The sequence below is a fragment of the Humulus lupulus genome, chromosome 7, assembly GCF_963169125.1.
Source record: "Humulus lupulus chromosome 7, drHumLupu1.1, whole genome shotgun sequence".
Lineage (NCBI taxonomy): Eukaryota > Viridiplantae > Streptophyta > Magnoliopsida > Rosales > Cannabaceae > Humulus > Humulus lupulus.
In genome coordinates this window covers 206,594,793-206,607,138 of record NC_084799.1, presented here as the reverse complement: position 1 = coordinate 206,607,138, position 12,346 = coordinate 206,594,793, and the positions used below count along the sequence as shown (strand labels likewise).

The window sequence follows — 12,346 nt, the reverse complement described above, 5'->3', positions numbered from 1 at the left end:
GGTTGGAATCTCTCCAACTGAAATTTGGGTGGTTTCTCCAACCAGGGTTGTACGTATGGGAGAATGGCTTGTTATATGCCCCTAAGGCATTGCATTGCTCCTCATAAACCCCCCTCATTTCATTCAAAGCTAAGCAGTCCTTAGCTAAGTGCTCCGTCCCTCCACAAACAAAGCAAGGTTCTTGCGGTTCCACTTGAGCGATCATGTGCGACTTTTGCCCATTTTTCGTCATTAAGACCTCAAACTGCTTTTTCAAAGCTTCGAGTTGGGCCTTAATACTATCCTCTTCTCGAAGTTGATAGATCCCTGATGGTTTGTGTCGGTTGGTGCTGCCAGTAGCACTTGGACCAGTCCAGGTGTGAGATTTTTTTGCAGTTTCTTCGAGATATTCAAGAGCATCGTCTGGCTCTTTTTCGAGGAATTCACCATTGCATAGCATCTCTACAAACTGGCGCTCACGACTCGTGAGGCTTTCATAGAAGTAACTGACCAAGCGCCAGTTCTCATAGCCATGGTGCGGGCACTGATTTAACAGATCTTTGAATCTTTCCCAGACTTGATAGAACGTTTCATTGTCTTTTTGGGAAAATGTGGAAATCTGTCGTTTTAGACTGTTGGTCTTATGGCTGGGGAAGTGTTTCAGAAAGAAAGATTTGGTCATCTCCTCCCATGTTCCAATCGACCTAGGTCTCAAAGAGTACAACCAGCTTTTGGCTTTGTCCTTCAAGGAGAAAGGGAAGAACTTCAATCGCACAGCATCGGCATTGTCGGCTCGGTTATAGAACGTGGCTACCACCTCCTCGAATTCTCTAATATGCACGTATGGGCTTTCGTTTTCCATTCCATGAAATGTAGGCAGGAGTTGAATCATGCCAGGTTTAAAGTCTAATGCGGGCATATTAGGAGGGAAGATAATGCCTGAAGGTGTGGAAGTGCGAGTAGGATGGAGGTAGTCATTGAGAGTTCTTGGTTGGATTTCATCATTGCGAGCCATTGCGAATGGGTTATTATCAGCGAAAGTTTGTGGAGAAGCAGGATTGGTGGACGGAGTTCCGGTATGAGTGGCAGATGAATTGGAAGAAGTGTCACTGGAAGTTTCGTGATGACTCATCCACCCTCAGGAATCAGAATTAGATTTATTTTATGTCTTTTCCTTTTTTATTTTTTTTTATTTTTTTTTATTTTTTGAATTATGATTATTTTTTTTTTGTTAAACTTGTTCCCATGTAGATTTGGAGGTTTTCGGGTGATCTCCAACGCCTTACTAGAACTCCCCAAGGTTACTGAGTAAGTATGGTGGATCACAAGTCAACCTTTTCGACCAAACAACCTTTAAGCAGAGTGGAATTGCTTATTTTGACAGAACAAGCTTGGTTTTCTTATAGTAATAAGTTCAACAATGTAATAGTGCAAATGTAGATGCTCGAAATGTTCCCAGGCCGATTGGGAAGGTTGCCAAGGTACCGCTTTAGACCCACACTTGCCTAGACAGAACTCCCCGAGGTTCCCAGGTAAGTGTGGAGGGTAACGCTATCACAAACCTTATTTAACAACCAATCTTTCTAGACAGAACAATATCGGTTTCTACCATTTGTAATATTACACAATTGTTCCCAATACTAAGCGTTTTATGATTGAAATTTTATGAACAATTTTATGCAATTTTTTTTTTTCAAAAAAAAAAAAAACTAAATTCTAAGGAAAACTAAGGCAAATGAGAAGAGAAACCTAAACTAAGTAACAAAATAAAAAAAAAAACAAAACACAATAAAATAAAGAAAATAAAATTAAAGTGAAGAGAAAATAGCAAGTTTAATCTATTTTTTTTTCAAATATGTATTAAACAAAAAAAAAAAAAAAAAAGAATAGAAATTAAGAAAGAAAAATAGAGTAAGAATTAGGTAAAAAAAAAAAATATATATAAATATATATAGTCTTTTTTTTTTAAAAATAAAAAGGGAAGAAAATGGAAAAGAAGAAAAAAGAAATAGAAATAAGAATAATTTTTTTTTCTGTTTTTGCTTTTTTTTTTTTTTTTTTTTAGTTTTTTTTCTTTTTATAGATATGTATATATATATAAATGAATATAAATATAAATATCTATATATTTTGTTAACGAAAAAAAAAAAGAAAAAGAAAAAAAGTGTAAAAGAAGAGAATAAATATATATATATATAAATAAAGATATATATATTTTTTTTTAGTTTTTTATTCTTTGTATTTTTGTTATAGTAGTAATATAATTAATTAAAAATTAGTAAATAGAAAAAAACTATACTAACACAATATTTATTCAAAAAAACACAAATAAAGTTACTAATATTTTTGTAAAAATTTCACTAAACCTTTGAAAATTACCTCCCCGGCAACGGCGCCAAAATTTGTTTAACGCCCAAAATGTGACAACCACTAAGCGGTGGTTGTAGTATAATCGGGCAGTCGATCCACAAGGAGGTAACCTAAATCAAAAGATTAGTAGAAAATAACACAAAAAGTTAGTAACAATAAATAAATAAAATTGTAAATGGAAAGAGGTTTGAGATTTTGATATTGTATTTTTTTGATGAAATGATAAAGTGAGATATGTGAGATAAATGTAAGATGTAATCAAGAGTTTGAGAAATGGAAAGGTTTCAAGAATCATCCATATGCTTGCTTAGTTACTTGGTTACTTGATTTAAAAATACACAAGTAAATAGTTCACATCCCAACATTTACTTGGAAAATCTAACATTAAAGTCCATAGTTTTTCTAACAAAAGTTCATTTGAGTTATAAAGTTCTTTACTTTAAAAGTACAATGTTAATCTTATGAAAAATCTAAAAATGACAAAATACCCAAATGCAATAATGTAATAGAAGATTAGACATAAAATTATGTATCAATATTATTTTTACTAATTAGAAGCACATAGAAAGAGCATGACTAATCCTATATACTATTAGCATAAGTAAATAAAGATAGCAAAATAAAGATAGAGATGAAAGAACATAAATAACTCAAATATATTACATTAAGAACATAGTAAATCAAAGTAGCAAAATAACATCACTTGCATATGGAATCATCCCTAACCTTCCTAGGAAGATTAGGCCATTATGCTCATGATTCTCACAAAATTCTAAGAAGAAAATATGAGAAGAAAGTGAGTAGAAATTTTGCTATAGTTTCATTACTCTAAAAATTACATACCAAATGTGAAGAAAGTGTCCCTATTTATAGATGGGAAAAAGGACTAAAAAGAAATTAAACAACAAAAATGGGGTTTACAAAATAAATCTGAAATATTAATAATAAAATATGATTTAAAAAAAAATCAAATCTTATTATTAATATTACCCTAGCTATTTTTGTGTATAGTCAAAATGCTCTTTTTCTAAAATACCACAAAAAGATGAGTTTTAAGCTCAAAATAGGAGGTCCAAGGCCCAGAGAGCACACAAAATGGGCTGGTGGCAGCTGGTCCATTGACCAGCTGCAACCAATCACGGGCGGACACCTGGCGCGGCTATATGGGCATGTGGACAAAACTGGCAGCTGGTCCCTTGACGACGTGGCGAGGCGTGGTTGGCTGGCAGGCGGCTGACAGGCGTGTGACAGGCGGGTGGCAGGCGGCTGACAGGCGCAGATGTCAGGTGGCAGGCGACTCGGCTCGGCTCGGCTAGGTGGCGGCGTGGCTCGGCTCAGCTGTGGGCTTGGGGTGGGCCTGAAACCGTGGGCCTCCTTTGGGCTTCAAATGAAACAACAAAAAGAAATAAGTTAACTACAATAATGTCATTTTTCAAGTTTAATTCTTTTCTTTTCTTTTTTATATTTTTTTCTTTTAATTAGGCTCAAATGCATTATAATTCATGTAAATTAAATTAAAACTAATATTTTCCATTTAAAGAATATATCATAATAAATTCAAGAAAATATTATTCAAAACTTAATTTAATTTGAACTTAAACTTGATAAAATGACATCTTTTGAGCACTAATCAACGATGTTCTTATTGAAAATAAGATGTGGGACTCGGTCCCCCGTGCCTCTCATGCTAATGTCATTTAAAGTTTGTGAATTTTCAGGCATAAAAAGAACTCAGACAATTCATTTGAGCGACATAATACACGACTTGTGAATGACAGTGTCTTGCACAAGTGAATAATATAAATAACAACAAAATTAACTATATATATATATATATATATAGCAACACAACACTCTTTTCTTTTCGAGTTAATTAATTAATAGTGTGTTAAAATGAAAGTTAATTAATTACCTCATCATTATAGGCCATCATCTGCCTTGAATACCATGATTTTGGTTAAACCACAAACAAAGTCAGAACAAACTAATTTACTAGCAAATCACATCCATTTACTTAATTATGATCAAATTATAATCACAACATCACATCATATGATGATTGCTTAATACTAGAATATTTTTCTATTGATTGATTAGGAGAACAACATCCATTTTTTTGTTTTTGTTTTCAATCTAATTAAGAAGAAATTGATTAGACAAAATAAGTAATCGACGCACATAACATTGTTATGCCTTCACTGATCACAACACATTATGAAGTATACATATGTAAAGAAGAATTAAAAAAAGGTTAATTTTTTTAATTAAGAGAGAAAAACAGAAAGAGACATGCATGATTAATATATATCAATCACCAATTGGCAATATATCCTCCTAAGAAAATCAAACATCAAGGGTATTTGCGTAATTTACCCAACCAACCTACTTCTCTATCTCCCACATTGTTTATACTAGTTGGTTTTTGTATCTCAATTGCCAATATATCATCGCTCTTGATAATTCTACCAAATCCAACTCCAAATCCGACCCCAACTGTTTTGAACGATTCAAGTTTTTCTTCTTCGCAAAACTTTCTTCAAACTTTACACTTATTACAAGTGTATAACTCTCCAAACTGAAAAAACATAATAATAACAACAAAATATGTTAGCCAACTTATAAAAAGATTAATAATATATAAATTAAAAAATTTAGAATTCAACTCTAAAAAATGGATAGTTTTGCTCGGTAGTAATTCCATGAAACAGACCAAGCCAAATATCCACTCGTAAGAGAAATGTGTATGTTCTCCTAGAAGTATATTGTATCTAGTTGCAACAATATCGGTAAAAAATATGCCCAACAATACTCTGTAAAGAAAAAAAAACATTACACTAAAATAATATTTACTCGAACATGTCTATCAAGACAACAATTAAAGGTCGATCCCAAAACATTAAGAACTAATACAAAATTTTGTAATTTTATAGTAGTGTACAAAATTACCAAATTAAAGGATAATTTTATTTTCTTTAAATTATATATAGGAATTATTTTTCTGAAAACTACCAAATCATCACAAAATATTGACTTGTTCACTTGAATCTTGACTCCAGTACTATTGTCTTTCTCAATAATGTGAAGAGAAAATTAATTAAGGACTTTATTGATCATATATATGTTTCTAATAGTAATCAAAGGAACACATAGTTATAAAATTTTCCCCAATAATATATATATCTCTTCTATATAAAATGTGATAACATAAATTTTTGGTATTAATAGTTTTTATTTTTTTACGTTAATTTTAACAAAATATTCTTATATTTAATAAAATATTTTTATATTTAATTTTTAGATTATAAACATGACTTAATTTTAAATAAAATAAAATAAATAATTAATTAAATAAATTGAAATATGATATTTTAAAGATATTTTACAATAATAATTATTTAAAAATAATAAAACTAGATTTTAAATAATTTTACTATTTTATTAATTTTTTTAAGAATTAATTAGAAAAATAGATTTAAATTTTTATAATTAAAGGGGTATAATTTTGTAGTTGTCAAAATTCAAGAGTAAAAATACTAATTATTTTATGCAAATCATAACAAGGACACAATATAGTAGTTTCAAACGTCTGAATGAAATTTTAACATATATATTTACAAAAATATTATTTATTATTCTAAATATATATTTTTAATTTATGGAGATGAAGAAAATTTAATGTGAATAAAATTAAGGAACTTTACTCAATTTATATATTTTTTTCTCGGTTAAAGAAAAAAAATTATAATTCTAGGATTAGCTGAAATGAATAATATTTTTGGACCAAAGATGTAAAATTAAATATTTATTTTATTTTTTAAAAAAAGAAAAAATAAATAAAGATCAGAGATCTAAGAAAATTAACAAAAATGGGATAGGGAGTTGAGTTGGGACGATGACTTTTGCTAACTGGGAAATGGCTTCGTTTTGACTCTTACCAGAACAACCCTCTCTCTCTCTTCCTCTCTTCTTACTCTCGGCCATGGCGGCTTCTGCCACAATGCATAGTAAACCCCTTTTGATGAATATTTTCCAAGTTCTATTGCTGTTGAAGACCATTATACTCATAGCTCAATCAACTTCTGCTTTGGCCAACAATCACCGTTACAATGTTGGAGATCATGTCCCCTTCTTCGTCAACAAAGTTGGTCCTTTAAACAATCCCAGGTAACTGCACTGCTATTTCTCAAGCCTTTTTTTTTCCTTTGGTTTCATTTTTGTATATGAAGTTACTGCTTTCTCTAGTAAAGTCCTATGCGTTTTTTTTTTCCTTTTTCTTTTCATTCAAAAAGAAAGATCAAGAATTGACAGACCCATTTGGCTTAGAGGATGATTCTGGGTCTGAGAATCGTTAGTGTTGTGCAATTTGTAGAATGAGGTAGGTGTTGACCAATTTGTTGGTGCTTTGTTAATTTTGATTTCAATTCATGAGATTGAGACTGTGACAAAGGTGAGGTGGTGAACTCAGTGTAAGATTCTGGAGAGTCCCTTTGATCATTTTCCAATTTAGAACTTTAAAAATGTTCACTCTCTCTTTCTGTCTCCCTATTGTGCTTGTGTTTATTACTCGTAGGAAGTAAAGTAATATACGAATGACGGTTTTGTGGTGCTTGTGTTCTTCGTGTTAGTTAAACGACTCTTAGAAAATTTGTGTGAATAAAAGCTTTACACATTCTGGTTGTGCTAAAACATTTCTGTTCTATTTATGATTGTTTCATATTGTTGTGAAAAAGACAACAATTATGGTGATAGTAACAACAACGATAATGAGAACGGGAGAATTTAAACAAAACTAATAAGAAAAACACAAGAATTTACGGGGTTTGGCAAGTAATTTGCTAAGCCCACGAGTCACTACACTCAAGAAAGCACTTAAATTTCTACTCTAGTAGAGCTCTCTGCTTTCTTGGGGGTGTAATAGTCATCTATTTATAGATGCTTTGTACTTAAGCACCAAGTATGGACAATTTGGGTACATTTACAGGTAGCTCCTACAAACTTGCAACTTGCAATAAGCAAACTTCTTGAGCTTTATGAAATGAGCAGCTTGCAATAAGTGAGCTTCATGGGCACCACATTTAACAAGCTTCTCTTGCAACCTTGCTATCCTTGAGAAGAACCTTACGAGTGGCATTTTTTTTGAAGTCACGGAACTCACAATCTCTACCCTTCTTGTCAATGGTACTTTCGTGAAATACCCTTCTTACACCCCATTTATGGGCAGGGGTGCAACCATTTTACAGTACGAGCTGATCGGGAACAAGTTTAAGCAATGCTTGAACTTTTTACTGAGATTTGGCTTGGTTCACATGTGCGGACCTTTAATAAATAAATTTCTCTAAAAGTGATTCATTTTCTAGTCTTGTGATATCTTATCGATATATGTTATGACCTTGAGTAAAATATTTTTGCCAAATGTATAGCTCTGTGACTATTACTTTGCAACTGAACAACACCTTGTTCAAAACTAAGGTATTTTACCAAATCCTTCAACCATAATGCTTTAAGATTGTTAGTTAAGTAGTGTCATATTTACGCCATGTGTAAGATGTTATGTTGATAGAGAAGCTTGTTGGACAAACTCCTTGTTCGAAATATGGTTCTCTTGAAGTTTGCTTATCGCAAGCTGCCCATTTCTTGAAGCCCAAGAAGCTTGCTGTATGAGCTGCCCGTATATGTGTGTGCTGAAGTTGCTTATTAACTTGGTTCCCATGCACAAGCCATCTATCAGTAGATGGAATACCTTATTTAGAGGCAAGGAAGCAAATATAGAACTCTACCATTTAGAGTAGAAATTTAAATGCTCTATTGAGTGTAGTGAGTATCATGAGAACAAAGTGACTTTCAAGAGAAAAGTTAGTGATATCTTCGTAAGAGCGGTGTGTGCCTTGTAAGAGAGATACTTTGGATGAACTTGAGACTTTGGGTTGTGAGGTTGAGAGTATTGTAGATCCACATATTTATATTTGTTAGTGGAAACTGTGATCTTTCTCTCATGGACTTGGCAAATTACTTTCCAAACCACATAAATTCTCGTGTCTTTGTTTTTTTTTTAATATATATGTATATATTGTTTTATCATTTTATTTAAAATTTTCCACTACTGTTGTCATTATCGTTGCCGTTATTATCACTATAATTGTTGTTTTTTCAGAACACATGTTTTCAGTTTCTTGGTAAATTCTTTGTATTGTTTCCTCCACAATGTTGGTGAATGATTTCCACCCTGTTATTAAGAGATGCTTGAACTTTCTTGTCTGTAATATACAAGACAATTCATTGTCCAAAGAATGATCTCGTCAACAAATATAGTTGGATGAATAAATCATGAGACTGCTACGGTTACAATAGTAACTTTCCCTCAGGAATTAAACATCAACTTTAATGATGGAAATCCTGCATTCTTTTCACATTTAATTTAATTTTAATTGTTTATTCTGTTGCAGTGAAACCTACCAATACTATGATTTGCCATTCTGCCATCCAGGTTAGCATTCGGAATAACATGACACTTCTTCATCTATCATGTTTTGGAACAAGAATCAGTTTAGATTGATATAATAGACGACTTTGGGTGTATAATACTTAGATATCTAGTGGACAGACAATATAAATGTGAGTCCATTCAATTGGGTTGTTGTTCAAGATTTGCTAGGACTAGTTTATAGTTGGCTCTGGACCAGTTTATACGTTCTCATTGGTTTTTTTTCTGTATTTTGGTGTTAAAACAGTGATCCTTCGCCTAGCAAGATAAATATTTATTTATGTATTTTTTCTCTGCAGATCCTGTAATTCAAAAAAAGGAAACGATTGGTGAAGTTTTGAATGGTGATCGATTGGCAAATTCATTATTTGAATTAAATTTCCGCGAGGGAAACATTCGCAAAACCCTATGCCAGAAAAAGCTTAAAGTTGCTGAAATTGCCAAGTTCAGGAATGCTGTGATCAGAGACTTTTACTTTCAGATGTATTATGATGACCTTCCCTTGTGGGCATATGTTGGAAAAGTCGAAGAGAATCGGACTCTTGAGCAGAAGAGAACCAACTATTATTTATTTACACATGTTCAGTTTGATGCTGTTTACAATGACAACCAAGTAATCGAAATTCAAGCTTTAAGTGATCCTAATCATGTTTTGGATATAACCGAAGATGTTGAAATCGATGATGTTGAGTTCACTTATTCTGTCAACTGGAATGTGACATCGGTTAAGTTCGAGAACAGGATGGACAAATACTCAAAGGCTTCTTTGACGCCAATCCGTCAGAAAATACATTGGTTCTCTTTTATTAATTCAATTGTCATCATTGTGCTCTTGATGGGATTTCTTACATTGCTTATCACGCGGCATCTGAATAATGACTTGAGAAAGTAATGCTTCAACACTTGTAACTATTGTTAAACCACTTGGTTATATTGCTTCCTCTAACTAAGATTATACGTTTTTATTATTATATAGGTGCTCTAATATTGATGATGAAGAAGACAAGGAGGTTGGTTGGAAACATATTCATGGTGATGTATTCAGATGTCCTCCTAACATGTCCTTGTTTAGTGCTGTCATGGGCACTGGAACCCAGTTGCTGACAGTGTAAGCTAATATTTACTCTATATCGTTTCTTGTTCAAGTTTTCCTTCTCTCTCTCTTAAATATGAAAAATAGAACTTATTACCTCTGGTCAGCTTTGGTTTTGCACACTATTGGAGTTCTATGTTTCTCTGTTTCCATCATGTTTGTATATCTTGCTTGTCTTGTCCAAGGGTCTGAGTTTCATGTGTCTTTTTTATTTTTTTAAGAGAAACAGAACAGTTAGCTCTTGTTAGTCGATTTGGACGAACTTCATGTTCTGACTCCTGTTTATTATGTATATTTTTCTTCTTTGTTTTAGGATTTGCATCTTATTTTTGCTGGCATTGTTTGGAGTCTTATACCCCTACAACCGTGGAGCACTCTTAACTTCTCTTGCCATTGTATACACTCTTACTTTCGTGGTTGCTGGCTACACTTCTGCCGCTTTCCACAGTCAATTTTCGGAGTCTGGATGGGTAATAGTCTTATGTTTTCCACTTTTTATTTTTGTTTCTCCTCACATTTCACCACTATGTTGTGACATAAGCATTGTTGATTCTCAGGAAAGGAGTGTTCTTTTGACAGGAGTTCTCTACGCGGGTCCATTGTTTGCAACAGTCTCTATTGTTAATACAGTTGCCATAGCTAAGGGGACCACTGCTGCACTTCCATTTGGCACCATTCTAGTTGTTCTTCTCCTATACTTGTTTCTCGCAATGCCTTTGCTTGCCTTTGGTGGGCTAATCGGGAATCGATTTAGATCCGATTTTTCAGCACCTTGTGCCACAAAACCATACCCAAGAGAGATTCCGCCATTAGCTTGGTACAGGAAAACACCTTGTCAAATGTTCATCGGCGGTCTCTTACCTTTCAGTGCAATTGTTCTTCAGCTACACCATGTGTATTCAAGCATATGGGGCTACAAGATGTACACACTACCTGGCATTTTGTTTATTACGTTCACTATCCTAGTTGTTCTAACCGCTATTTTAAGCATTGTTTTGACATATGTTCAGCTTTCTGCCGAAGACCACCAATGGTGGTGGAGGTATGCTACTCTTTCTGTTAATGCTTGTCCTTTTAGACTGCTCATTGAGACTAAATTTGAAGTACATGGAAAAGGGTACTCAGTGCTCAGGCAAACTTAGACGACGATATGATTGTGGTGCCTGAAAACTCCAAACAAGAAACTGAAACTTAACAAGAACAAAGAAAAATGGCAGCCAAAACAGAGAAAACTTAAATGAACACAAGACAACAATTACGTGGTTCAGCACAATGATTGTGCCTACATCCACGGGAGAAAATAGCCAGTAGGCTCTGATCTTTATTAATGAAACTTAAGTACAGATTACACAAGATGAGAGAAACTTAGCTTTGGAACAACAATGGTGTCATGCACCTTAAACAAACAGTAGACAGGAAAGTAGAAGAAAGATTTAGAACGTAGGTTCTCTTCACTGAACTTTCTTTCTCTCCCAAACTCCTCTGAATTCTCTTCTCTTCTCTTCAAAACTCTTGCTGTGTAAATCTCTCTGTACTCAGCCAATAGTTTCAGCCTTCCTTTATAACTTAAGTAATGCTGACTTGGACCAATAGATGAGAAACGGTATTAACTACCAAATAAAACAACTTTTAAGTGAGCTGAACCCAACAAACAATTTATCATAATTTTCTGAAACCGAGCATCTTTCTTTTCTTATCAAATGTGTGCTTATGAATCATTTTTGTTTCCATTCACTTTTCCTAACTGTGTAGGCTGTTGTACTCTCTTATGCAGATCTGTGTTGTGTGGGGGCTCAACAGCTGTGTTCATGTTCGGCTATGGCATATTCTTCTATCTCAGGTCAAATATGGATGGTCTCATGCAGCTTTGCTCCTTTATGGGTTACAATGCCTGCATATGCTATGCGTTCTTCCTCTTGCTCGGGTCAGTTAGTTTTCGCGCTTCCTTGATCTTTGTTCGATTCGTATATCGCGCTGTTAAAAGTGAATGAATCACATGAACAACAACAATTTAGTCTACCTTTCCATCCCTTTAATTTGCTCACCTCACACAGAGAATGTATAGAAGAGAGAGGAGGAGAATTAGCTTTGGCTTTCTCCTGGCATCGAGAGAAAGAAAAAAAACAGAATTTTGACAATCAATTATGTAACTTTTAAATGCATACATATTTTCATTCTGAACTTAGCTTTTTTGTTTTGTTTTTGTCTGATTGTTGTGTAGCAGACATAAACGTTAGTCTCAACTTGTTTCTTGACTATTGAAGTTGCTAAGGTAGATGATTCAGATCAATGATGAAAGTTTCCCAATACTTTTGTGAGAACCCATCATTTGTTTTGTTCATAATCCATTATTTAATTATTCCTTTTTTTTTAAATAATAATAATAATAATAATATGACAACAAAATGAATTAAGAGTGTAAG

At 33.3% G+C, this 12,346-nt stretch overlaps 1 protein-coding gene and 1 non-coding gene across 3 annotated transcripts; both read left to right on the top strand.

The window, feature by feature from the left end:
* The first annotated feature begins 506 nt into the window (after positions 1 to 506).
* On the top strand, positions 507 to 613 carry LOC133793233 (small nucleolar RNA R71). The gene has a single exon (XR_009874688.1). It is a non-coding gene; the product is annotated as a small nucleolar RNA R71 (small nucleolar RNA).
* A 5,588-nt stretch (positions 614 to 6,201) lies between these two features.
* Positions 6,202 to 12,246, top strand: LOC133789272 (transmembrane 9 superfamily member 5-like). 2 transcript variants are annotated; one of them, XM_062227047.1, is made up of 7 exons: positions 6,202 to 6,513; positions 8,793 to 8,833; positions 9,130 to 9,718; positions 9,807 to 9,938; positions 10,237 to 10,393; positions 10,481 to 10,965; positions 11,676 to 12,246. In XM_062227047.1, the coding sequence occupies exons 1-7, from the start codon at positions 6,329 to 6,331 to the stop codon at positions 11,854 to 11,856; spliced, it is 1,770 nt and encodes a 589-aa protein (XP_062083031.1). In that variant the 5' UTR covers positions 6,202 to 6,328; the 3' UTR covers positions 11,857 to 12,246. The 2 variants fall into 2 exon arrangements, with proteins under 2 accessions (XP_062083031.1, XP_062083030.1); XM_062227046.1 differs by having other exon boundaries at positions 6,204 to 6,513; positions 11,698 to 12,246.
* The last annotated feature ends 100 nt before the right edge of the window (positions 12,247 to 12,346 follow it).

Coding starts and splice junctions, on each gene's coding strand:
- LOC133789272 (XM_062227046.1), top strand. CDS start 6,329: ATGGCGGCTTCTGCCACAATGCATAGTAAACCCCTTTTGATGAATATT. Junction 9,939..10,236: donor GGAACCCAGTTGCTGACAGT/GTAAGCTAATAT, acceptor TCTTTGTTTTAG/GATTTGCATCTTATTTTTGC. Junction 10,394..10,480: donor AATTTTCGGAGTCTGGATGG/GTAATAGTCTTA, acceptor GTTGATTCTCAG/GAAAGGAGTGTTCTTTTGAC.